The sequence below is a fragment of the Kryptolebias marmoratus genome, linkage group LG15, assembly GCF_001649575.2.
Source record: "Kryptolebias marmoratus isolate JLee-2015 linkage group LG15, ASM164957v2, whole genome shotgun sequence".
Taxonomy (NCBI): Eukaryota; Metazoa; Chordata; class Actinopteri; order Cyprinodontiformes; family Rivulidae; genus Kryptolebias; species Kryptolebias marmoratus.
The window spans coordinates 4,767,159-4,793,769 of NC_051444.1; the positions used below are offsets into that span (position 1 = coordinate 4,767,159).

General features: G+C 39.1%; 2 protein-coding genes across 4 annotated transcripts; one reads left to right on the top strand and one right to left on the bottom strand.

Moving 5' to 3' along the window:
* Window positions 1-3,885: 3,885 nt before the first annotated feature.
* On the bottom strand, window positions 3,886-13,864 carry si:dkey-56m19.5 (proteoglycan 4). Of its 2 annotated transcripts, none has more exons than XM_037979731.1 (2): window positions 13,734-13,864; window positions 3,886-6,102 (listed from the first exon to the last, which is right to left on the bottom strand). In XM_037979731.1, exon 2 carries the CDS (start codon window positions 6,092-6,094, stop codon window positions 4,424-4,426), a length of 1,671 nt encoding a protein of 556 aa, XP_037835659.1. In that variant the 5' UTR covers window positions 6,095-6,102; window positions 13,734-13,864; the 3' UTR covers window positions 3,886-4,423. The 2 variants fall into 2 exon arrangements, with proteins under 2 accessions (XP_037835659.1, XP_017297626.1); XM_017442137.2 differs by lacking the exon at window positions 13,734-13,864 and adding an exon at window positions 8,725-8,923.
* Window positions 13,811-26,452, top strand: dync1li2 (dynein, cytoplasmic 1, light intermediate chain 2). Of its 2 annotated transcripts, none has more exons than XM_017442150.3 (13): window positions 13,811-13,938; window positions 14,663-14,736; window positions 15,136-15,252; window positions 15,366-15,596; window positions 18,287-18,447; window positions 19,739-19,832; window positions 19,983-20,118; window positions 20,325-20,436; window positions 20,548-20,607; window positions 20,757-20,801; window positions 20,885-21,002; window positions 22,384-22,512; window positions 23,606-26,452. In XM_017442150.3, exons 1-13 carry the CDS (start codon window positions 13,853-13,855, stop codon window positions 23,713-23,715), a joined length of 1,473 nt encoding a protein of 490 aa, XP_017297639.1. In that variant the 5' UTR covers window positions 13,811-13,852; the 3' UTR covers window positions 23,716-26,452. The 2 variants fall into 2 exon arrangements, with proteins under 2 accessions (XP_017297639.1, XP_017297646.1); XM_017442157.3 differs by having other exon boundaries at window positions 23,611-26,452.
* The last annotated feature ends 159 nt before the right edge of the window (window positions 26,453-26,611 follow it).

The window sequence follows — 26,611 nt, forward strand, 5'->3', positions numbered from 1 at the left end:
TGTTTTGAATATTGCTTCAAGAAAGTTTGAAAAACAAGTATATCCCTTCTTTATAGTGTATAATAAATAAAAATATAATAAACTCCTTACAGTTGGGAGTGTTTCACACACAGACGTTGGTCAATAAAATTTTATGTCCAAGAATAAATATGTTGCAGTGGAACATGAAATATAGCTCCTCAAGTTTAGTAATTTTATAGCATTTATGCAGTATTAGATAGTATTGGATTTTTACTTCTTTATGTTTATCTAAGTGCTGCGGTAACTCTGTGTTATCCTGGTTTGTTTCAACATACAAATGTAAAGCACCTAAAGTGGGACACAGAGTTAAAAATTAAGCTGCGACAAGGAGAAAAGTGAGAGAGCGTTGCTCTAAATGATTTCCCTCAACGTTTTTTTTTTTTCGTGCAAGTATTTAACGCATTGTGTTTTCTCATAAAGTTTGTTAAAAATGATCTGATTTCTTTTTGCACTGCAGCAGTAAAGAGATATTAAAGATTTTAAACTAAGTTTTCAAAGAAATTAATTCAAAAGAAGGAGGTAAAACGATCTAGTATTTCTGTGCATGACAAATTTCACCACAACATAATGTTTGAATTTAGTTCACGTCTTCTTTTGCCCCTCAGAAAGATCTATTTGGTGTATCGTAAAGCCTGCAGGCTGGTCGTCACACAAAGAAAACGGGGCTGAGACACAGTCCGAGCGTTGTGCAGGAGCCTGCGTATAGAGCACATAGTGTCAGGGTAACCAGGCAGTGCAGCTGGCCTTTTACAAACACGCAACTTTAAGGCAGTGTGTAAATCAAGAGCCAAAGGACAAGGACCCTGTTCTCCTGCACAAACACACACAGACCAGTTAAAGAAAATGAAGGCAAGTAAACCAAAAAACGTTCAAATAATGAGCTTCCAGTGTTGGATTTCAGTGATGTCGCTAAAAAGGACAATTCTGGCAAGAATAAATAGGAGCATTAACAAATTCTACTTTAAATAGATTATTGACATTTAGGACATTTTTACTCAAAAAATAAAAAATTAGATTTGGTTTTGACCTAATACTGACATGTACTGTAGACTTAAAAGTGTTCATTGCAAACATGAAAACTTATCCCAAACTATAAGAACGACCTATAAGACTTTACTCCAGTAGTTTTCCAGATATATTGAATGCGGTTCTGAAATGCAGGTATGCGTTCACTGTAAACAAAGCACTCAGCTGAATCGACTGAAGCTTAAACAAATATTGCCAAATGAGACAAGCAGAGATTCTCAGAGAAGGTGTTTAGGTGGAAATAAAAGAGTGAATCTCCTGCTGAATGCTAAAGAAAAGAAACTAAATATGATCTGAGTGAATACTGGGGATGAAAAGCAAAAAGAAGACAAAGCTCAACACTTAAAGCTTATAATTTTTCTATTTAGGGACACTTTAACCATCGATATGAGAAAAAATATTGTATAGATTAAGTTTATTTCTCTATTCTCTTTTGTGTACTCCTCAGTAGAAATTTAGAAATTAGTATCTTTAAAGCACTTTTAATGACAAGTTTTGAAATAAAACTCTAATTTATGAAGCTAATTTTAACATAAACTGCTCTCAGATTAGAAACTTGTCACAGCAACCTGTAGGAAACCAAATGCAGAAAGGTTCTACAAGAAATAAGAAGCACTTCCCACAAGTTTAATGTCTCTGCTCCACAAATCCTCTCTACAACATCATAAATTTGCCGAGTGGAAGTATTTTTTGTTTGAACTTAGAAGGAGCTGGTATGCGGACGGGCCCATCAAACAGCTGCTTCACCATCAGGATGTCTTCTCGTGCTCTGACTTATAGTCTGGTCATTTTTTTTCTGTTAGATGCTCTCCGTATGCTCCTCTCCATTACACACATGCACATATAAAGGCACCCATCTCTCCTTTACACAGCTCGTAGTTAAAGATGAGAATCTTATTTTACTTCTCCCTGATAGTCGAGCATCTGCAGGAGGAAGTGCAGCTGGTGAGACATTAATGGGAGCAGCAGGTGTGTTGACATAAAAAAGAGGCCTTAAATGTAAAACCATAACTATCGCTGTCGTCTAACTACCCAATCCATGTCTTAAAGGAGTCTGAAAATGTCCTCAACCATTTTTTTTTTTTTGCTCTGTGCAGCATCAAAGCTTTTGATCCCACAGCCCTCTTCCCCAGCCCCCCTCTTTCTTTTCTCTGCCTCCTGCACACATTCCTACCCCTCCCCCCTCCTTGAGATCCCCTCGTCAGTATGGATCTGCAAAACGTTAGCTGGGTGTCATAGCATCGAGCCTCAGCAACAAAACATGTCGACGTGACAAGAAAATAACGGGCTTATCCATGAAAATGTCGTCATTTCTCTCGGGGCAGTTAAATTATTTTGTTTGTCCGTTCTCTAAGTGCAGGCTGCAGAATTTTCTGCCAACTAATTAGGAGGTCCTATGTCTGCGTAGACAAGCATAATCAACCTAAATGTATAGTTTGGATTTTTTTGAAGTGGGTCAGGATCTTAGATGCAGTTGATTGCAATCAGAGATATATTGAGATATTCTCAACTCAGCAGAGGATCCAAACATTTCCAACATCTAAAACAACTAAAAAAATCTCTGTAACTGCTTCAATCATCTTCTACACTCTGTCATATTAAGTAGTTAAATAGATGGTTCCAGTTAATTACACTGATCTCTTTATGTTGGAACTTGGTCTGAACTTTATTGCAACAGATTCAGTGCTAAATAAATTAAATTAAGTGTATCCAGTCCACACAACTGCCTGATACAGATGTGTTACAGTGTAAAAATCTACATGTTGGTGTACATTCTTTGTCGTCCAGGTCATAGCGAATCCGAGGCATTTTTAAAACTCATCAGAGGAGCTTCCTTCAATTCAAACTGAAAAGTGCAGATCTCCAAGCTTTTAAATCTACAGCATATGTAGCTTTTGTGTGAATGGAAATAAAACTAAACTTTGAGATTTAAACTGTTTTAGAAGGCAGAAATACGCTCTTAAACGGGCCTTCCTCCGAGGAGCAGTTTGCTCGACATGCCCATGAGATTTTCTCCCCGATTATCCAAACTGAAATCACTCTGAATGCGTCAGTGGTTGGTCGGAGGTGAATCGCGTCATTCTTCACAGTCGGCCATTTTAAGCCAGAAGTTGACCAAATCAAACCTGACTGGACCTCTGCTACAGGATGTAATCAGAAAAGGTAAGGTGGTTAAAAACAACTTTTAAGAAAATGGTTAACCTGGTTGGCTTTTTTAATAACTTTACACTATTGACAACGATAATTGACAAAATAACATTAGTTGGTGATGACTGGCTAACTGCTATTAGTGTCAGCTAGCGAGCACCAATCAGGTTGTAATTATTTAATAACCCTAATTTAGTTTGTTTTTAAAATTCAACTTATTAGTTGCTCTAATTCAACAAATTAGTCATTTTTACCCAATTTTGGGGTTGAAACTTTAACCCAGTATTCTGGGTCAAGCTGCTAATCCAAACATGCTGAGTCCAAATTTGACCCAATGTTCGATTACAAATTGGGTTGTTTTTAACCCAGCAGTGTGTGACTACTAAAATTTTTTCCATCTATTGTATTAAACATCTACTGTATGTTTTGTGTCTAACATCTGAATATAAAAGATGATTTGAAAAAGCATCGTTCTGAGTCTACACTTCATTTACTGTAGATGTTATTTGGATGAAACTGATATTAGACACCAGAGGCTACAATGATTTTAAGAGCTACAAAGATTCTAAAAATGAAAAAAAGGAAAGTTTTATATTGTATGATTAAGATTGAAAATTACTTGAACTAAAATGAACCCAATTATTATCTTTGGTTGATGTTGATGCTGAGAGAATGCACGAAAAGAAGATCACTTGGACTACAACATTTTTTTATTTTCTATTCTGAACAATCAATTCAATTACAGGTACCAATATTATAAAAGGCCAAAACATTTAAGTCATGTTGCATCATACAACAGAAAGAAAAAATGGAGCCCTACGTCCAATAATATGCTAATGGTGAATGCTTTTCCAATGACCGAGTTTGTAGCATTTATCAGCCTCAAACACACAGATTTACTCATTCATTAATCAGTACCATGTTTGTTCTTCGATATTTTTGCCGAGCTGTCCAGCATAACCATCTGCCTGGATTGAAATGACCAACTCAAGTCTCTTTTCCGTTTTTTATTCTCATTTACTACCTGCCTCTGTCTGTCAGTCTTTATCCTCAAGTGGTTGCATTATTTTTGGTTACTCAAGGGAACTTTTCCCGAGTCACCACAGAAGACAGTGCAGTGGTTAAAGCATGTCAGAAAGCCTGGGTGTTGTCTGGGATTTCTTGGAGACTTTCTTTCATCGTCGAGGAACAGAACTGCATTAACAGTGATGTAAAGGATGGCTTCTTCTCAGACTGCCTGGGTGACCTCATTGCTGAGACCCTCCACTATGTCTGAGACTGCATCGGGAACTTCCTGGACATCCCCACACAGGTCCTTTTTCAGTTCAAACTCACTCTGCTCTTTAACAGGCGTCTCCTCTAGCTCTTCATTCCCATTAACACATTCCTCTGCGTGTGCGGTATTATCGCTGCACTCCCCATTCACTGCTGGAACTGCATTTGCCATATTCTCCGGGATAGAAGGGCTCCCTAAATCTCCATTTTCCATCTTGGTTTCCACCTCATTCTCTGGGCACATTACTTCTTCCAAAGCTGCCTTATCAGACTCAACAGTCATGTTGTTGGTGGAAACAGACTGCGAGATGACAATCTCAGGTGCAGGTTCTGCTGCTTCTGTTGGTACTGGTGATTCCTCTTTTGCAGGACGATTTTCCAAGGAGACGTTCTGAGCTGAAGCTTCCAAGGCGTCAGGTGATTCTGCTTCAGGATTATCATGGTCAGTAGTGTCAGATGTAGTCAAAGTTGGTTGTGGTTTGGTGTCTTCTACTTGTTCGGGCTCTGGTGATTGTTCTACCTCTGGTTCTGTGGATTGTTCTGGTTCAGGTTCTGGCTCGGGTGCTTTCACAGACTCTGGCTCTGGTTGATTTGATTCTGTCTTTTCCTCTGGTTCCATCCCAGTTTCTCCTGCCTGATCTGCACCCTGGTTGGGCTCTGGTTTGGCTTCTGGTTCCATCAGTGGCGCTCCTGCTGGCTCAGCCTCTGGTTCTGGGACAGAAGTAGGAACAACCTTTTCTTCCACGGTGGCTTCTGACTCAGTAACAGTCTCCTGCATGGGCTCTGGCTCTTGATCCTTGAGTGCTGCTTCTGTGCTGGCTAGAACAACATCTGGTTCCGCCACAGATTCTACAGGTGTAGGACGTTCCTCTACATGAGGCTCCTCAGGTACAGCTGTAGACTCGGTTTCAGCCCCGACTTGCACCGGTTCTTCTGATGCTGGAGCAGATGAATTTTCTGTGACTGTCGTAGCTACTAACGGCTCTGCAGTTGGTTCCTTTATGTTGGGTTCTGGCTTCTCTGGTTCTGCTTTAACTGTTGCTTCTGTTGATTCAGCTGGTTCTTCTACTGGTGATGGTTTGTTTGGTTCTGGAGCTGGTGGTTCTTCGACTGGAGCTGCTTCACCAGCTGTTGATTTCTGTTCTGGAGCAACTTCCTCTGTAACTACAGGTGCTGGTTCTTCTGGAGGAGCAGATTTTGGATCTTCTGGAGCGTTTTCTGCTACTGTAGCCTTTTCCTCTGCAACTGGAGCTGCTTCTACAACCTTTTCCTTCTCAGCGGGAGCTGGTTGTTCTGCTGCAGTAGCTTGTTCGCTTGCCAGTGTTGTGGCTTCCTCTGCTGCTGATTTCTGTTCCGGAGTAGCCTCCTCTTTAGCTGCAGGAGCTTTTTCATCTGAAGGGGGAGATTTTGGCTCCTCTGGAGCAACAGCAGCTTCAGCTACTGCTGCCACTGCTGACACAACAGTCTCCTCAACCACACCATCTTTCCCAGGTGTCGACTCAGCTCCTGTGGATGGGGCTCCATCTTCCACTTTAGCAGCATCTGTTGTCGGGGTCTCATCTTTTTTGCTTTTGTGATCACTAACATCATATCCTTTCTTTTTTTTGCTCAATTTGGCTCCCATGATGGCTCCTAGAAAAATAAAAAAGAGATATTGTGTATGTTTTCCTTTCTCTTTGCATGCATATATAAACCTACAGCTCTGGAACAAATTAGAGAGACAACTACTATTTTTTTTTTAAATCAGTAATGCTACATGTGGTAACCATTCCATTCCTGTGTCTACTGACATCTAACACAAGCACATGTCATTCTACTTAATCAGATTCTGAATAATTGATTACCTGAATCAATACTTATTTAATGAGGAGAAGTATAAATATCATCATTAACCTCTTGCAATAGGACCAGCTGGATGGCAAAAACAGTGCTTGTAGTATCTCAAAGGTACTTGGACTAAAACAAGACCTACTGGGCATACCTAAAGAACTGAAAAGAAAAGTTTTGCATGCAGAATAGAAGGGTTCAGTTTTAGCTGTACTGGCAGAGGGATACAGGGAGTTTTTCCAGTGGGGTTCAGGTGTGGATGAAGGACCAGCAAACAAGACTCTGTCATACCCAGCCCAATCTTCAGACCTGAACGCCATTTAAAACCTCCGGAATAAGGAATATGGATGGTCACAAACCATCAAACAAAGCTGAACTGACAACAACAGCAATGGGAAAAACTTGTGAAGATGCATGAAAGCTGTAATGAAAGAAATCAGGGTGATCACACCAAATATTGATTTCTGATCTCTTCCTAAGTTAAAACATTAGTAAAATGATGTCGGTAGGTCTCTTTATTTTTTCCAGAGCTGTATAAACTATACACAGTGTGTAATAATCATTGAGCCGTTAAGCCACACAAGTAAGGAGTTGGTTAAAGTTTAAATCTGTGAACTATAGGTACTATGTCTAATGAAAATGCCTCATTAACAAGAACTCTTTTTGGTTTCTGGTAAAATAAAAATTCAAATACATCTGTAGAAGATTCTGTCTTGGTTCTCACCAATCTGATGGAGACAAGAAAAGAGCTTGTTTGATGTTAATCTAAAATGACTTAGTTCCTCAAATGTAGAGTTTCCAGTTCAATAGAGAAGTATTTTGTCCGTAAAAGAACGAGAAGTTCGATTTGGAAACTGCTGTCTGCCCAAAACAGCTTGGCTTGGAAACAAATGTTACTGCCTGGGAACCTTGCTGAGGTCCGACAGCCCTAAAGTCTCTCTGCTCCTTCAGGAATGTCTGGTGAGGCTCGGTGCCAAACGAGCCCACTTCCATACTGTACATTCATAACTACAAGGTATTTAGTTTCACCAAATTCTCAACACACACAGAAATCATTTAAAGCATGTGGTTGGATTCACACGACATCCCGAAAACGCACATTCTGGTCTGTTAAATGCAAATTCATGTAAAACCAGCGAATTACTGTTTGTGAATTGAGGAAACGTGAAGCTCCTGCAGACATTCTCTGAGTTAAGGTCTCAACACTGTGTTGGTTGGAGAGGAAGTATGTATTTGCAGTGATTGCCACAGAACATGGCAGTGACAGAACAGGGAACGGGAAGTTCAACTTTGTGTTAGGGATAATATTTCAGCAAATCCTGAACAAACAGGCTTGTTAAAACTAAACCTAAACCTCATAAAAACGGCCTTTATACGCCACATTTTCTCATTAACAGAAGAACAGCTGCATTAAAGTAATTTTAAAACCACAATTGTCACTTTAGTTACTGATTTCATTATAGTATGCAACATAGGTCAATGTTAATGGTTAGAACTTTTACGTTCCAGGTGAGTTTGGGGTCACAGGTATACGAATAACTGTTTGTAGTTGTCCAATGAGGTAATTAAGACACTGTGCCATATATTTGGCGGAAATAAACCTATACATTGTTCATATTTATTGTTCAGACTGATAAAAATCTAAATTTACAAAGTAATTAAAATGGTATAAATTGTAAAACTGTGTTTAATGGCAAACATTTCTGTGCTTCACCAATGTCCTTGTCAAACAAAGGTAAAAAAAAATCTAGTTTGTAGGAACAGATTCGAGATGAAATATAATTAGGCGTCAAGTTCTGAAGCTTTCTCTTTTACAATGTTTAAAGAAACACAATATTCAAAGGGAATACTCGGTTCTGGACGGCTTTGGGAAGATGGACACATGCGAATGCAAATGGAGCCTCTGGCAGCCCATACAGGCGAGTAACAAAGGATGAGGACTCCTCATCTGTAAGCCGCTCGCTCCCACCAACGCAGAGGGTTGGCTAAAGTTGGCAGAAAACACAGACGATAAGATCTGCTGTAGTAACAAAAAACTGGAGCCGAATCAAACTAGAAACCTGCCATGAACACATGAATAAGGGGGATGTAGAGAGGTCTCCATCCCCCCATCTCAACCCACCCACTGCTGCCTCCCTCAGCTGCTCTGCCCTTTTTTGTTCCCAATGATTTGAAAATTGTTGCTCTAACAGGAACATGTAAGGTGTGTTATTTGAATCAGCTGCAACTTTTCGTGGTTTTTCCTATCCCCAGAAGATTTGTGGTCACCTAAACTAAAGCAGTGAAAAGAGAATTCTACTTTTAATGTATCATTTTAAATAGAAATTGTAAAAAGCAAGAAAAGAGAACAAAGAATAAACAGCAACTTTCTTTTCTTTTCTGTTTTTTTTTTTTCTTGTAACATTGAAAAAAATAAAAATCCTGTACCTTCTAAAGACAAATCTCTTGGTGCCTGTTTCCCAGTCAGCGGTTGGATGCGATAATGGAGGTAAAAGCCTTTTGGAGTGACAGCTGCAGATTCCGGCCCTGATCTCAGAGGCGCAGTGTGTTGTAACTGAGGAGTGCCCCTCGCAGTTCTCTGGACATCTGTCGCTATCACAATGCAGCCAACCCCAGGACTGCTCTGTCTGCAATCTACACCTCCCAAATCTTTAACCCCTCCCCTCCCTCACACACCCACTACAGCGCTTATTTCCCTGTTGAACAAATACTGAGGCCCAGGGGTGATTGTGTATACAGGCCACCGCCATTACGCTTAATAAATTGCGTTTTCTTCTCCTTTGCCAAAAGGAAATGATTCAGGAGCTCCTTGCAGTGATATCATCAGTATTTCTGCAACGTAAAGAGGCATTTTGTAAGCTAGTGCACTTGCTTGTTTTTAATAAACAAAAAGAAAACAAGGATTATTATAAAGAAAGCTTAAGAGGTTTTAGGAATATATTTCAAATATAAATATATCTCAGTATGTTAAAGACCTAGCTTTGCTTGAAGGAATGCATATCACCCACAGCCTTTCGTGCCATACTTTTAATCTAAAATGTTTTGTTGGAACGGAGCCGTAGCCATTTTGGGCAAACTCAGAAATGTTGTTCAGCTCAATCACGTAAAATATTGTGAGGATGGAGTTCAGTTTCAGCTTCTACTACACCAATATCTGTAAAACTGATGGAGTTTTATCCACTTTACTGTTGGCTACGGTCGATTAGCTGTGGCGGCCGTCTTGAATTAGGTTGACTCCAAATGTTAATGAGCTGTTGATGAGCTTCACTATATTCTATCCAACGACTCATGAGATATTTTGCTGACAGACAAACATTTTAGCAGTAGGTTTTAGGCAGAGATGTGTGTAGCACTTAGAGTATGTGTTAGAGATGATGCTCAGCTACCACCACACCAATCTGTAAACCTGACTGAGTCGTAGCCAGTTGGCGGTGGTGGCCATCTTGAACTGGGTTGACTCCAAAAGTCAATCAGTTGATTACTTTCTCAGAGTTTCATGAAAATCTTTTTGCACACATTCACACACGCAGAGAGACATTGGCAAAAACATGATCGCTGCTGCGCCTCGATGATAATCTATTTGAACTGTTTCGACTTAAGTTCAACCAACAAATTATAAAAGAATTTTTAAAAATGTAAGTAGATGGATTTCAAAATATTAATATTTGCTGACATAATGAGCTTACGTTGAGAACATAAAACAAACAAAAGTGATGCCTTCGTTCATTAGGTGCCGTCTCATGATACGAGCTGGTTTCTTATTTAAAAAAGGAGAACTGGATATTTGCTACAAGCATTGTGAAATATTCTACAGCTTTGCACCTCTTTGCTTTTTGCCTTCTAGGTGTTAATGGGACAAACTGACCGAGCGTGAGACTTCATGAAATTCAACAACTGACCCGTCCCGATAATCAGCCTGTCAGGTTTAAAAATGAGATCTGAGCTGCTGCTGTTTGCCTGAAGACTGCTGATGAAAACTTCATCTTTTTCTGAAACAATATAAGCTTTGATCAACATGTTAGCGCCGGTGAACACCTCCTGTAATCTCATTAAAACTGCTGGAAAAACAAAGCCTTTTATCTTTCTTTATTCGTGTAAAGAAAGGAGAGATTAGGGTTTTTCGTGGCATTTTACACAAACATGTTTTGTCATAGTGAAACTGAAAGAAAGATTTTACAATTTACACAACAATAGACAGTTGATTAAAGCACTCAAAACTGCCAAGACTAAACTTTAATCACATAGTGACGTAAAACATGTAAGTTTGCTTCGCTTTTTCCTTAATCGTGGCCAAATTTCAGTGTAACAAAACTAAAAAAAGCAGATGTTAGAGTAAATTAAAGACAGGCTGTATAAAAATAGGACTTATGTAAAAGTTATATTTTGAAAGTTAATAAATAATTATCTTTTTTAACTAAACAGATGTAATAAATGATGGTGCTTGTATTTATTAAAAGGCGTTTCTGTTAAAAATTCGTCAAAAATAAAGCACCAAAATGGCGTTACTGAGGAGACAGCGCCCTCTTGTGGTATCACAGCTGACAGCACATAAACTCACAAAATGTTCAGGTTTTCTGCAAGTTTCAGTCAGCTCAGTTTAAGACCTTTTAATCACGATTTAAGTTTAAGACCTGCATGAATTACAAAAAACGATGAATCATTGAAAAATTTCTTTCAAGGGAACAAATTTTATTGCCTTTTTTGTAAACAACAACAAAAACAAACACCTCTGACAGGACTGCTGCCTGTTGGGCTTTTTAGTTTTATTACAGCGTGACATCATCTGAGCTCCAGAACAGATGAAATTTAAAAATTTAAAAAGAAATGTTGATGGAAGAAGCAATGACTGAAATTCGAAAAATTTAAGACGTATTTAAATGTATTTTATGATCTAATGGACATAATTAAGACTTTTTAAGACTTCTGTCATCCTCCAAATAAACACATCTGATTAAATAACTGTGGCAGTCTCTCTCCTCTTACACAAAGTTGCTGTTTTCAGCTGTCGGATAAAAACATGGACATAGGCTCCATCTTGTTTGTTTGCCCTGCTGACGGCAGGGCTAAACAGTGGCAAAGAAGCAGCGAAGGCTGACTTTCACATGATGCAAAAGCTCTGGAATGCACTCCCATGAGTGTAACCACTATCCCGACCAACCACTCTGCTTCACATAGAAAAACACAAAGGGGGGAGGCCGCACAAAATCTGCCAAAATAACAGCATTAAAGCATGCAGCTCATCTGTCGGCCACTCATAGTCCAGCTGACCCCGACTGGAGCAGCGAGGGAGACAAAGAGATGTAAAGAAACAGGTGTTAGTTTCTCCAACGCACTATAAACACACTATACACGCCTACAGCTCCCCAGAAGAATGAGTGTGTGCAGGAATGTGGGAAACCGCTCAGCCTGTTTGCTGTTCCCAGGCTGTACTCCACAGATAGATTCATTTTATCATTTAATAGTTTGACTTTATAAAAATTTGATACAAGTATAAATTATTGCCAGTTTATCACAGTAATTTATCTTAGGCAATTTGTGAGTTTTATCAGTAATGTAACATAATCTACTGGGAGAATTTATTTAGCAATGTTAAGAAAAACATGATTAAAGTTTTAAAAGTTATTGATGTTATTGTTCAAACTAAACCCTTTTTTAAAGGAAACAGTTTTCCAACAATGTGTTGAATTTAACTATTAATGCTATGATTGTATACCAACCCAAGTGGAGAAAATTTGCACTTTTTGTTGTTCATCAAACACAAGAGAAAGCAACATGTAGAATACTGGCTGATGTTTGTAAGTTAATCCAAATATGAATCAAAATGCCTGAGTTATAAAAAAGACTTACAGTAATCCACTTTTACCTTTTTTCCCCACAATTATTCTCATGTAATTCATTCTATTCAGAGTTACAGAAAGCTGCTGAGGTTCAAACCTGCAACCTTTTTTCCATGAGGTGACGGTGCTGACCACTGGCACCGCTCTGCAGACCTTATTCTAATCTATCAGGAGAAATTAGATACCGTAATCAGCTTTCTAAAAGTCACAAACAGCTCCATCTGCTGGGAAATCTATATCTTACATTACTGACTATCGGTGGCATTTAAATTAAATCAAATTGAAATTTAAACAAATAAATACAGAAACAGCCAACTTGAAACTCTGAGCCTTTAAACAGAATTGGACGTTCTTGCTTCTTGGAGATATTTTCTATTATCTGAAAGTCTTCTTCAGTTCAAAAAACAAGAAAGAAAATCAAATTGATTTCTTTTCAACCCCTTGGTACTGTCATTTCCTGGATGATTGAAAATCTACACCAGCAGCTGAAGTTAAAACTTTCCAATAAAACAGGTGGAATTAGTTTGCTGTCTGCTGATATTTTCGTGGACTGATCTGACAGCTCTCATCTATAAAGTGCTTAAAAGAAAAAAATAAATCACTAGGAAAGCAGGAGAGCCTGGGATGGTGATCATTAAAGGCAGTAAAATGATCTTAACGGGCTCTTTCAATTTTTTTTTAGACATAAACTCTTTTTGAATTTTAGGGGGTTTTTTTAGTGTTTTTGCACCATTTTTCCTTTGAATTTGTTTTGTTGGTTGTATGCTTTTACTTCTATTTTCTGCATCATTCATGTGTTTGCAGCGCGCTTTCACCTGTCAACCACCAAATAAAACACTTCCTTCAATAAATTGGTCAAAAATCTTGTCTTATTTGGAAATAATTATGGGGATTTTGTATTTCATGCCGACGAAACTCATAATCACGATACTTACATCTAATCATGATTTTAAATCTCATAATTATGACTTTGAAACTCATGTATATGACTTTCCAAGCCATAATTATGAATTTCTATCTCCTAACGTTGCATTTGAAACTCCTATTTATGATTTTGCATCTCATAGTTAAAACTTAAAAAATATGACTCTGCATCTCAAAACTATAAATTTTAAATTCATAATTATGACTTTATATATCACAATTATGACTCTGAAGCTTGTTAATATGACTCACAATCTCATACTGATGACTTAATAACTCATAAACAATATTGTAACTTATAATAATGATTTTAAAACCTATAGTGATGACTTTTTTTACTTTTTAGTGGCAGACATGGGCTTCAATTCAGATTTTGTAGGTTCAAGAATCAAGAAACACTTAATGAAGCCTTAAAAAGGTACAAGAGCTGTGAATGTGATAGCAGCAAAGCTGTAAATGAGATGTTATTTGTCAGCTGTACAATAAATCATGCCATGATGACATCATTTTGTTGGATTGCAGCCAGAAGTTTGGCTAGTTTGACCAAGTGTTTGACCATTTTGACGATCTGTAGCTTTTTTACATAATATTACTCCATAGTTGACAGCACTTCCTTATTATTAGTCATAACTTATAACATTAATTGCTAATATCAGGTTACAGTTAAAATAATACCTGTGTCGACGCAGTCAGCGAATGCAACGTCCCCGTGTCTGCTCGGACGGAGGCGGCGCTTAGCGGTGCCCGAGCAGCAGCCAGGGCCTCGCCTTTGTGGGTGTAGAAAGAGAGAGAAGATGGCTCCCGTTCTGGAGAAACAGCTCCCGGGTCCGAACGGCTCGGGCGACAACAACAAGGAGGACGAGGAAGGACAGAACCTCTGGCAAGTGTTGCCGTTCGCTTCGAACCGTCGGTTGCGGGGGGCTGACGCCGCCGCCTCCGCCGCCGCGGCCGTGCTTTGTCACCGGCGGCCGGGTCCCAGTTAAACACCGGCCCCGGCTAGCAGCAGCGTTAGCAACGACTGCAGCTGAGCGGTCAGCGCTGCTAGCAGGCGAGCTAACGGCAGCTAGCCGATCAGTTGCTGAACGATACGTTTTCAATTCGCGGCCCCACGCCGTTCTTGAGCGATTTTTGCGTAAAAGTAGAGTTTACTTGACTCAGTCGGGTTTCTGAATCACGTTCATTTCACCTCGGTTCTTCTACAGTTCATGCAGATATCAGAGGCTAAACACTGAAGCTAAGTAGCTTCTTCATGACACAGGATCATAAAATGTTAACAAGCAAGCTTAACGGAGTATATTTAGGAGCATAAAAACGTAGGTAACGTTTATTAACAGGGCTCACATGCTGTTATGGGGTCTCAGCTTGTCAAATCGTTAAAATTCAGATTGCTATCTGCTTATTTCTAATGAACCGGTCAGTGATAAATGATGATTTCCTGTTTCTGAGCCGACATGGACTCCTCTCTGGACTCGCATAAAATAAGAGCTTATTGTCCTGATAGCAACCTTTTATTCAGAGATCTTGAACTTTTGGTAAGCATCTTGACAGTCATTCCGACTTTCATACAAAAGCTGCCTGATTTACATATATTTCTTTCTCTGTAGGTCCTCGATATTGAGTGAAGTTTCGACTAGATCGAGTTCAAAGTTGCCATCAGGAAAAAATATCCTGGTATTTGGTGAGTATTGGTCATGCCTGATCTGTCAAACCCTTTGTTTAATTGTATAGTCAACCATGAGGGGTGTGGAAGGCAGATCAACCTCAAATCCTCCAATCTGAGCATTAAAAAAATCAAAAACTTTTCAGATTATTTCAGTCTGACCAGATCCTTTTAATCTCTAAACCCAATAATACTGAGAAGTCCTCTTGAGTGGGGTCATCTATTTGGATAAGCCTTCTTAAACTGTGAGGAACTGTGCTTTTTATTTGGTGGCAATCTGTGTTATAGCTGTGAACCATGCTTTGGGAAACACTAATGTTTCCCTTATTTATTAGGGCTGCATGATGTTCAATAGTCACTATTGTTTTGCAATTATCAATATTATCCTGTATGTTACAACTAATAAATATCTTCTAGGTGAGGATGGGTCAGGAAAAACAACACTTATAGCCAAACTTCAGGGAGCTGATCACAATAAGAAGGGGAGAGGACTGGAGTATCTTTACTTAAGTGTCCATGATGAAGACCGGGATGGTGAGTTTACCTCCTCCAACTTGTCTGGTTGATTACCAGAAACAACAACACCTTGGTTATAAACTACTCTCTGTGTCTGACCATGTTTTTGCCTTTTTTGCTTGATGATGCAGACCTGACTCGCTGTAATGTGTGGCTCCTGGATGGCGACCTGTACCACAAAGGCCTTCTTAAGTTCGCGGTTACAGCTCAGTCGCTACCTGACTGCCTAGCTGTGTTTGTTGCTGACATGTCGCGGCCCTGGACCATCATGGAGTCGCTGCAGAAGTGGGCCAGCGTGCTTCGCGATCATGTGGACAAGCTCAAGATTCCTCCAGAGGACATGAGAGAAATGGAGCAAAGGAGTAAGTGATCCCTCAGTCTGACTATATCTGATTACCTTGATTATTAATTGGTTAATAATTTGGTTTTTTTGTTCTGAAAATATAGCATTTGTTAATTTTTTTCTGCTCCATCTGGTCAGACAGTCAAATCCAAATGCCACAAACAGTTCTAATCTTACTTTTTATTTGTTTTTTATTACTAGACCTGGTTGAAGGCTATGTTTCATGTGTTTTGATCAGTTTTCTGTGTGAGCTCTTTGGTTTAAATGAAACCGCTCACAGTAAAGGTGCCTGAAGCATCCCAATGTGAGTCTTGCGTAATAAGAGCGACTGGCTGCTGAGGGAGGGGGGAGCTTGGGTAATGTGCTGCGTGGAAGGCAGGCGCTGTATAACATTACACATTGTCATGGATGATTCTAGGTCATCATCAGAGAGGCCCATGATCCTCAGCTGTGTGTTGTGGCTGGAGGCGAGTTCTGCGAATCAATGAGTGCGACGCACTCAGATGTTCTCCCGTTAATTTTGGAATCGGTCATATCTCACTTATGAACCGATCTTTTGTGTTTTGAAAAGTTTGTTGCTTTCTTGTTAGATCACCCTGCAGGCTTGTGCAGGAGGTCTCTGTATGTTTCTAAAGTTTGTTTGCTGATTTTTTATTTTTTTATTTTTACGTTACACAAATTACAGTTTTATTATTGCAAATAAAAAAACACACCTTCGTAAACATTTTTAACCTGTTAAAGAAGTAACATTTGTTGGCACTTTTGTTTATTTTTCAGGAAGATGAATAAAATAAAGGGGAAACTGTTCAAGTGTTGACTAAAGTACACTTCTAGAAAAACAAATACCATAATCATTATAAGTAGGTGTATATTTTAAACTTGCTGTACCATTTTCATTCACTTTGTCTCAGTAGTAAAGTGTAGTAAACATGACCTCCTTAGTGTTGCAGAAACGTTTTGTTTGTTTTAACAGTCTCAGCATTTCAAAATAGTCCATCTTTCTGCCTGTTGTGATGTCAGTAGCGCAGTGCCGAGACCTCGACAGATTCTTGTGTGTATTAGTGAGACGGGCCAGCAGTCTGGAAGTGTGTGTGTGTGTGTGTGTGGCTCTTGTCCAGCGAGTCTTGCACACGTCTTGCATCATGGTCTCCTCCCTTCGAACAGCAGTGTTAGGGAAAGAAAAGGAAGTAAACTCAGTGGTTCTGAATTCAGTCAGTGGGCTGGACATTCTGACGGCTGGGACTAAAAGTAGGCTGAACGTTTTGAGCCTTCTCTTGTCAAATTACAGGATCGACCTTCTGCTGCTTAACTGAGAAATATCTCCCTAAGTGACCTCTGTGGCAGTGATGATCTGGAGATTTTTGTTATTTAGTGTTTGAGAAAGATGTGTTCTGTAATGCCTTGACACCTCGGATCAAAGTGTTTGTTTTTTTTTTTACTTTTAGTGTCTTTACTATTAGTTCACGATGAGCATTAGCTTTCAGGCCTTACACTTACTCAGTTTAAAGTATCCTGTTATTTCACTACTTTAAAGTAGCTGAGTACAGAAGCATTTTGGCCTCACCTTTGTTTGTGAAACAGATAAGTAGGTCTTGATCGGGCAAAGTCTGTTTGGCTTTTATACTTTCATTTTTTTATTTTGAAGTGGCTCTCCAAATACAATCTCTGTTTTTTAATCATACCATAATTTCCTGCTGGTTTAACATGATGACAAAAACAAACATGTTAAAGCATTTATAACAAGCTGCTCAGTCCGTCAGCGCAATTCTCTTATTTTACTTTCCTCAATTTTTTCTTTTTCCCTAACACAACAAAAACAATATGTTTGTTGAACTATTTTCTTCTTCTCCTTATTCTTTGTAGATTCAATGAATTTTTGTTTGTTTTTATTACATTTTAAGCCAAGCATAAATTTAAATTTCTATGAGGAAGAAAAGGACTGCATGACTGTCTGTTTTTAGTTAAATAAAGCTTAAACTTAATCCACAAATAAACTTAAATTTCTATTTTTATGGCTATTGTGGATGTTGTTTAACGTACTTCAGCATATTTCTCCAAAGCTATTAGATTTGTGTAATCCTGTATTCTGAAAGGGGTTTGCTTTTAGAGTAGTTATAACGCCAGCGTGCAAAATCCCACTTCTTTGACTAAAAACGACAAGCCAGTCTGGTTTTTGTGGCCGTCTCCCAACTGCATTCTCAAAGCTCCTGAGGAAGTAGGCCAAAGCTTCCTGCTTACACCCCCCACATACACACACACACACACACACACACACCCCAACCTCCCACAGAAGCTTTGAAAACGTCTGGGCAGCTGTTCCAGCGCAGCAGAAAAGTGAAAAATGATTTATTTGTTAAATATGAAGTCTCTGATCTAATCTCAGAGACGTAGATTGAGGCTGTTGACAACAATTAAAGCTTCGTTATAAAACAAGGTTCACAGACGTAAAAAAGTGCAGAGATTTTAAGTGATTTGGGATGTTTGTTAAAGATGATATCCACAACAAATTACACATTACCACAGAGACGGACCACAAGAAGCTTCATTGGCTCTTTGTTTGTGTTTTTGGTTGGTTTTATCAGGATTTTTTACAGGGTTACAAATAAATATGCAAGAACTTTTGTTGGGATTTTAGTTTTTTTTTTTGTCTGCCTCTTTTGAGTAATATATTTACTGATTGTATGCCCGTTTTGTTTTTCTTGGTAAAAGTGGTAAAAGCTTTCCAGGAGTACTCAGAACCAGAGGATGCTGCCCCATCCTCCCCACGACGAGCCCCAACATCAGGGGAGGACGAGGCCGTTGTACTACCACTGGGAGACAACACGCTTACACACAACTTGGGCATTCCAGTGCTAATAGTTTGCACAAAGGTAAAAAAAAAAATTTTAAAAATCTTCTGCAGTCCAAGAACTGCATTTGCTGTAAGGATTTAATTGTGTGTGATGCAGGTTCATTTGCATATAAAGCAGGGGAGTGACACTTTACTACAAGTGGTCAGTAAACAATGTTGTTTAAGGAAGCTAAACGTTTCTGCACATCTCAGGTTTAGAGGAAGTTCTTTCAAAGTAAAACAGCATGGAAACAAGATGCTGCCTCTTCTTGTTTAGTTCTGGTCTCTGGAAAACTCAGTAAACGTGTCCCTAATGACCTGAGGGGGGGTTCATACCTGACAAGTAACTCTGAGATGTATTTAAGCCCACAGCTGTTCAGCCTTATTGACAAAGATATATTTTAAAATCTATCATTTTATGAACAGGAAGCCGGTTCAGTGATTTAAGCGCTGGTGTGACATGTTCTGTTTTTCTGGTTTTGACCAGGATTCTGCCTGATTATTATTATTTTTTATTAACACCTGTAAAGACAGTTACAGTAAACAATCTAACTAAAATAAAAGCATGTCTCAGTATTTTAGTGTCCTGTTCAGACAGGAAGTCTTGCCATGTGTTTAGATGATTTTAGGCTGATTTGGTTATAAACTTTATGTGATTGTGTTAAAATTTAGATCTGAGTCCATAATTACACACAGGTTTCTGGCATGTTCTTCAGCTTTTACTTGATATGCGTGGAAATAATAATAATAATAATAAAATCTATCCACGTTGTTCAGCTCATTGTAGATGTAGATTTATTCCAGGTGGATGAAGCCTCTTTGTTTCCTCAGAATAAAATATTTGTTACCTTCTTGTTAATTTAGTTGAATCTCCTGCTTTTTTTACTTTCTGAACAGTTTTTCATTGCCTCTTTCAAACTGCTGTCTTAGTCAGTACACATTTCAAACTAGCTCCTAGTAGAAGTGGCAAAGAAAACCTTTAACTCAGCCATCGTTTCATCTTTGGGTTTATCTTGTCATCATGTGTCTGGTTCCCCCCACACTCGACTCCTGCACCTCAAAACTCGGCTGAGACCTTTCTAAGAACAAGTTTACATGTACAGCCTTAAATAGTTGCTGCAAATTAAACTAATGCAAACGAAACAAACAATTATTTTGTGACATTACTGAATGCAGTTCGGTTTCCTGAAGGAGAAAAGGCTGCACTTTAAAAAAGAAAAGCTATTGAGAAGTTTGTGGCTTGATTTTGACACTGCTTGTCATGCTGTGCTGCACTGTTTTGTTTGTTTCACTGAAATATAAATTAGTTTTCTGCTCTCTGACTCTTTCAGTGTGATGCGATCAGCGTACTAGAGAAGGAGCATGACTACAGAGAGGAGCACTTTGACTTCATCCAGTCCTACATCAGGCGATTCTGCTTACAGTGTATCCTTCTGACGCGGTCTCACTGCTTTGTTAGTCCGAGTAGTTTTTGTGTTTTTATTACAGATTGATGTTCTTGAGTTTCTGTTTTACCATTTTATTGTCAGTCCATGACTTTACTCCTTCATTTGCATCATTAACTGAATTCAACAGATGGAGCTGGCCTGATTTATTCTTCTGTCAAAGAAGAGAAGAACCTGGATCTGCTTTACAAATATATAGTACACAAGCTGTATGAGTTTCAGTTCACCACACCTGCCTTAGTGGTGGAGAAAGATGCAGTGTTCATGTGAGTAAAAGATGTGCAAGTATGCTTTTTGTCGTGATCGTGGTGCCAAAGATGTCCAGTTTTGCTCCACAATAACAACAAGATTAATGTGACGTTGATGCAGAGACATATTTCCATTTTCTTTCAATGTCTCACAAAAAATTTTAACCCTGTGCTCATTTCAACCACTGCACATGATCAATCTTCTCCTTCCTTTTTTTTTTTAGTCCATCTGGATGGGATAATGAGAAGAAAATTGGGATTTTGCACGAAAACCTCACAGCCATCAGACCAGAAGATCCATTTGAAGATTTTATCACAAAGCCTCCGGTGCGGAAGGTATGGCAGTGCAGATCCTGAGCCGCGTGTTAACTGGACGGTTAACATTACAGAAGGGGGTGTCAGCTTCTTCCAACACAGATAAAGCATTCTTTGTTTTCTGCTCTTCAGTTTGTCCATGACAAAGAGATAAACGCCGAGGATGAGCAAGTGTTCCTCATGAAGCAACAGGTGAAGTTTAGTCTTATGCTTCTCTTTAGAAAATGACTTCCCTTTCTTGTATCTTACGTAGAATATGCAGGTTTGCAAAATAAAATGAATTGTAAATATGCGTTGTAAACTTAGATTAACCAAAAAATAATAATTTTTTCTCTTTGCAGTCTTTGCTAGCAAAGCAGCCAGCAACACCAACAAGAGGAGCAACAGTAAGTGTCTGAAACTCCTTCATGTGTGGGATCTTAATTCTTAATTCTCTCTCTCTTTTTAACTAACCTGCTTTGTGTTTCAGGAGTCTCCGGGACGGACAGCCTCCGGCTCCCCCAGACCTGCAGGTCGTGCCGGCCAGCCGAGCGTAACCAGTGGTTCACCCATGGCTGCCGTCAAAAAGCCTGATCCCAACATGAAAGGTGAGGCGGGGTAGTCCTCACACCGTACGGCTGAGAGATCAGTTCTCCCTGACTTAGCTACTGTTGTCATCCCAAGGGTCAGAACTGCTGACCAGATTTGTTTTAAAGGTTGTTCTGCATTCCCCAAGAGTTAACACTATAATTCACTCAGCACTCTCCAAGACTCGACACACTCAAGCACAGATAGACCCATTAATCAGTCGATATTGGCCACTTTTAAAACAATCATCTGTCGGCCATTCAGTCAATTACCAAATACGGAAATGAAGATGCAGCAGCAGCTGCTACTGTAGCTCGCAATTTAGTTGAAGTGAGAATGCTCTTTGTGTTACTTTGAAGTGTACAGATTGTTCTAAGGGTTGTTAAATATATGTTTATTTAAATCAAGTTATTGTTATATTTTGTTAAATTAAAAAATGCATTCCTAAAGCTCGGCCATAAAAAGTCACATCTCCACACTTAAGTGGAAATGATTAATCAAAAAAGAGTTTATTGTCATTTACACAAATGCAGTTACAGTACATGTGCATTTAAACTCTTGCTGTTTTGTATGAGCTAGTTCCATAAAAGTAAGGTCCTTAGACAGTTTAAAGGAAGTTTAAAAAGTAGCAAACTCTTTTAAGAAAAAAATCAAAAGCTGCAGGAGTTTTGCACATATTTGATAAGAAAATAAACTGCAGGTCTCCATGTTTTGCCCATATATGTACAATCCATGGAGATGAGATTGCACATGTTACACACCTTTCACAAGAAATTAAACCACACATGGATTGTACATACAGTCCACAAAGAATTAACATTGCACTTAAAATGCACATACATTACACTTACATACAAATACAAACAAGGCCAAGTGTAAAAAAGGCAACATCTGACTACATTCAGGCCTGTTAGTCAAAATATACTGGTTTTCAATTTTAATGTTGTTTATTAAAAGGTAATATGTTTTTTTTAGGTTCTTACAATATCTTAAAAAAATCAGATCTCAGAAAGTTTTCTGTGTTGGTGTCTAAACAAAACATTTAGCTGATGATGCATTATTACTGAATATAACTTTAGGGAAGTAGATGGGGAAGCTCTTGTTTTTGACTGCACAAAATAAAGACGTTGCCCTATTTTAGAAAAGGGAACTGAATCTAAACGGCATTGGATCTGTCGTTTATATTTATATGTGTTTGTGAAGAAGTAAATGAAGGTAACACTGACTGCTAATTTGATGATATAAAATAAAATATGAAACATTAGACAAAGATGATCTGTTATTTATCAGCCAGTGATCTCAGTCTAAGTTCAGGAGGATATCTAGCAGCGTACTGGTTGATGGTTATCATCCAGTACAAATAAGCACAATCTGTAAAACACCGAAATATCTTTTCCACAGCGGGTGCTGCCAACGAGGGAGTGCTGGCCAACTTCTTCAACAGTCTGTTGAGTAAAAAGACGGGATCACCAGGAAGTCCGGGATCTGGAGCCGTTGGAGCTGGAGTACAAGGATCCGCCAAGAAAACAGGTACAACTCCTGATTCTTGTGCTGACTGCTGGTCTGTCGATTGACTGGCTGCTGATGTTTAGTTTTGTTTTAAAACTTCTTAATCACAGGTTAACAGTTGTTCTTTCACAAAAGATTCAGAAAAATCAGGTCATTGAACAGTGATGACAGTACTGGAATTTCAAAATTTCTCAGTACAAACACCAATAAAACAAATGCCATTTTTTTAAAACAGAGGAAAATAAAATAAAACGATAAATAAATGGAATTATGATTGAATAAATATTATTGTATTAGGTTAAATTGGGACATGTTAACAGGAACACCCCCCACAGAACCAAAACCCCTGACCTTCCTGTTGGTCGACCACCGTTCTTCCTGCTGAGCCGCTCGTTTTTAAGGCTCATTTACTGCCGAAGTGCAAAGCTGCACAATTTTTTATCGGGAAGGTAAGAGACGCTACCTTTGTGGTGACAGTACACCATGGAACATGAGTTCAAATTAACTGTAAAACCTTCAGCTCCACCTCAGAACCGTGGCTACTCGTAGTTCTACATCAAACTAGAAACGGGGGCGTTCGAGAGGCTGTGGAGCATCACTCCTGTCTGTAGTTTTATGTCTGCAGCCTGAATAAGCTGCTTAAAGCAGGGAAAAGAAAGGATGTCTGAACTTCTGACTCCTGAGGAAACTTGTGAAAGGCCTGTATGCACTGAAACGACCCACCACCAGTCCGTGCATGAAACTAACATCTTGTAACATGTCATCAGTCTCTCAACTAATTGACTTGTTTTTAAGTAACTTGCACATATTTACTTTCTCATATTTTTCTAGTATACCAAAATTTCCGAAGCTAAATGCTCCCAGTTGGAAAAGTCATTGCATAACTCATCAGTCTGGAATACTATTTGTTGTTAACATGCGAGACCAAGCCTCTGAAGAAAAATGCATGACTCCATGTTGCTTTAACGAGTTCTGCATGTGTGTTAACTGTGGCAGCATGGGAACACATCACCATCCAAACCCCGACCATGGAAAACTCTTATTTATGACTGCACACAGAAGCTACAGGAGATTACTTTTGGGCTTTGTCTCCCTCTTTTTTTTTTTCCTCAAGGACAGAAGCCGGGTTTGACTGACGTCCAGGCCGAGTTGGACAGGATGACTCGCAAGCAAGACTCCGTGGTTTCAGCTAACAACATACCGCCGACAGAGAACGAAGCGTGAAGGCAACAAAACCGCTGCATCATCCACTGCGTTAATACTCTGGAAAAAAAAAAATTATTTGTACATGTGAGCATAAACAAAAACATTGACCAAATTCCCAGCGCCTATATCAGTCAGCACACACAGAGGGTTCACCAGATGAGTTTGGGATCAGAAGGTGAGATGACAGCAGATGAAAAGTGCTGAAGGCTTGGCTTTATTTCTGTCCTCTCTTCCACTGTAAATGCTATTTTTGTGAGGGATGTCAGTTTGTGGAAATGTGTGCACACTCCCTGGCAGCCAGCCTGATGCTCCGGGCTGCAGGCCCCCCAGTTTCTGGGGTAAAAGCGCTCTCCTCATGGATTCAGAAGAGTGACAACACACTGGCCTCGTGGCCTCTAGTTCATCTTATCTCAAAGAAGGAATTTAATTGCGATTGGGAAGGTATTTAAACGTTAAATATTGAGAAAGGAATTAAAATACTTGCAAGCCTTTGTCTTATGTAAAAACAAAATGTTGGAAATGATGTATTTATACAAAGGTTCTTTTTTATTTTATTTTCTGCACCATTTCTTGGTTTAAGGAAACCTTTATTTGTATCACGTAACATGTTCAAAAGTCACTGACATCATGACACTAACACATGTCCAGATAACTGATAGCTCATCATATCATTTGCCCTCGTCATCTCGAAGGATTCTGTAGATATAAGTACAAAAAAAACGATATTCAGGTTAACTTAATTTTGTACAAAATGTTGTTTTTGTCCAAATGGTGAAAATCGCTTCTTAGACGAAACGAGACTGGATGTGATTTGACAGGCGCAGAAGTCGCAGCAGAGTTGCTTCTTTAGCTACAGGTTTGTATATTTTGGGGAGGGGGGGTTGGGCAGCATCTTTCCTACTATAACTCCGAAGTGCCTCGCACAGTTAGCCGTTTGTGTCATAGTAGAGGTGCTCGTCTGCACGTGAGGAAACGCACCGTAGCACCACTGGTTTAAAGGTTTCATTTCCTGGCATCCAAATAATTTATTTCTGTTTTACTTTTTTTTTTTTGTTGGTGTACAAAAAAACAAAAAGCCTGTGGTCTGTTATTTTTCAGAGGATTTCTGTAGCCTAGTTAGGGTGGAATAGATTGAACGCCTTCACACGAACTGATATCAAGAAGAAACCTTTTGTATTTTCTCCCCCACACCTGCTGTGGTTGACACCACCTGATGGCAGCCAGATTACGCTCGAACGTTTATCCTCCAGTGTTGGACGGCACTTTTTCTTTTCTCCGGTTTTCCATATTGTACATTTGCATGTCTGTTAAAACATTCCCAGTTTCTACGTGAAGTAGCTGTAGAGACGCGTCCCTGTAGGAAACCTGTTTGTCCACTCGGGTCTTTTTTTGTTGCTTCGGAGCTCAATTTAAAACGACAAGCTTTTGCCTTCAATGTACAGCGAACAGTTTGTCACACGAGGCACCCTGCCTTCACGGGAAAACTCCTCATTTGTGTCCTTAAGGGGTTGCTTGATTGTCTTGTCATTTCTTGTAATTTTTTTATTGCAACAGGTAAACTGCACCATATCATAAAATCTAATCTTTCTAGTTTGACCTCATAGCCCACAGTCATTAACTCTTCCTTCAAGGCCCTGAATCATATGGATAGTATACAAATTAGTGTTTTTGTTTTGTTTTACAGAAATAGTTTTTAAAAAGCAGCTATTTGCTATTCAAATTATAGCAAAAATGAAAAGTGAATTGGAACATTTAACCAAAGATGCATATTAGTCACTGTTTTCTGCATTTTTTTTTTTTTGTTCTTCTCTCGTAAGGAGCTCTTGCATTCCACCCATCAGACCTGCCTTTAAACTCTTCTAATAACACCCTGTAAACTGGTAGGAACGGCCCAATCTGCTCAACCACGTCTGGAGTTTCAGCAGGCAGAGGGGGGAGGGGAGGGGGGGGGGGGGGGGGGGAGGTGAAGAAAGTGAACATTTATGGTCAACCACTCTGGAAACGCTCCGCCAACTGGGTTTGCCTTGACGTTTTTGTACAGTTGTGCTGGAAGTCGATAACAAAAAGACCGTAAATGATCCTCGTCTGTTCTTTACTCACTTTGTTTAAACTTTAAACACCCCTCGAGCAATGAGAAGCAGTTAAAAAATCAGCACTTTTTTTTTTTTTTGAGCACATGCAAAAGTTCTTGGTGGGATGTTCAGATTTGATCTTTTTGCTCTTGAGCTTTTGTGTTTATTCAAATTAAGTGTTGTCAAATTGTAGTTTTTGTTTTAAAATGATCTCTCTGGCCTGACTGACCACCCTGATTTGTGTTGATTGTACGATTTAATTTGGGTGGAATGAATTGCTCTCATGCTGCTGTGGTGTCAGAGTTGCACTTGCTTTTTGTAAAGTTTGCATAATTCTAACGAACTAGAACAGGAGTCAACTTTTGTACTGAAATGGGAGTTTAAAGCAACCGCCTCTCCTCATCCTAACTGAATGGCCTTCGACCACTATCCACCATCTCCATCTATACGAGACTCCGAGCTTCTGCTTCCAGTCCTTTTATATTCAGGATATCAGAACGTTTTAAGCACATGGCTGGCTGCATTTTTGTGTCCTGGATTAATTCAGAAGTTTGATTGTATGTCTTTAACACAATTCTGTAGCCTCTAAGCTGCCATGTGGATTCTAGCTTCTTATGCCGACAAAGATAAGGAAAATGTTTATCGGACCCTTTGCTTCAATAAAACCAAGAATTCAAACCTGTTGTTGGGGGTTTTTTTCTTCTTTTTCTTTTGAGAAATTGCCAGTTTTCAAAAGCTTTTGTTGTATTCAAAATTAAAATTTGAGTACTTTCTTTTAAATACCTTTAATCATGTCCTAACATTCAAGCTTTTATGATTTTTTTTATTACATTACTGGGAAA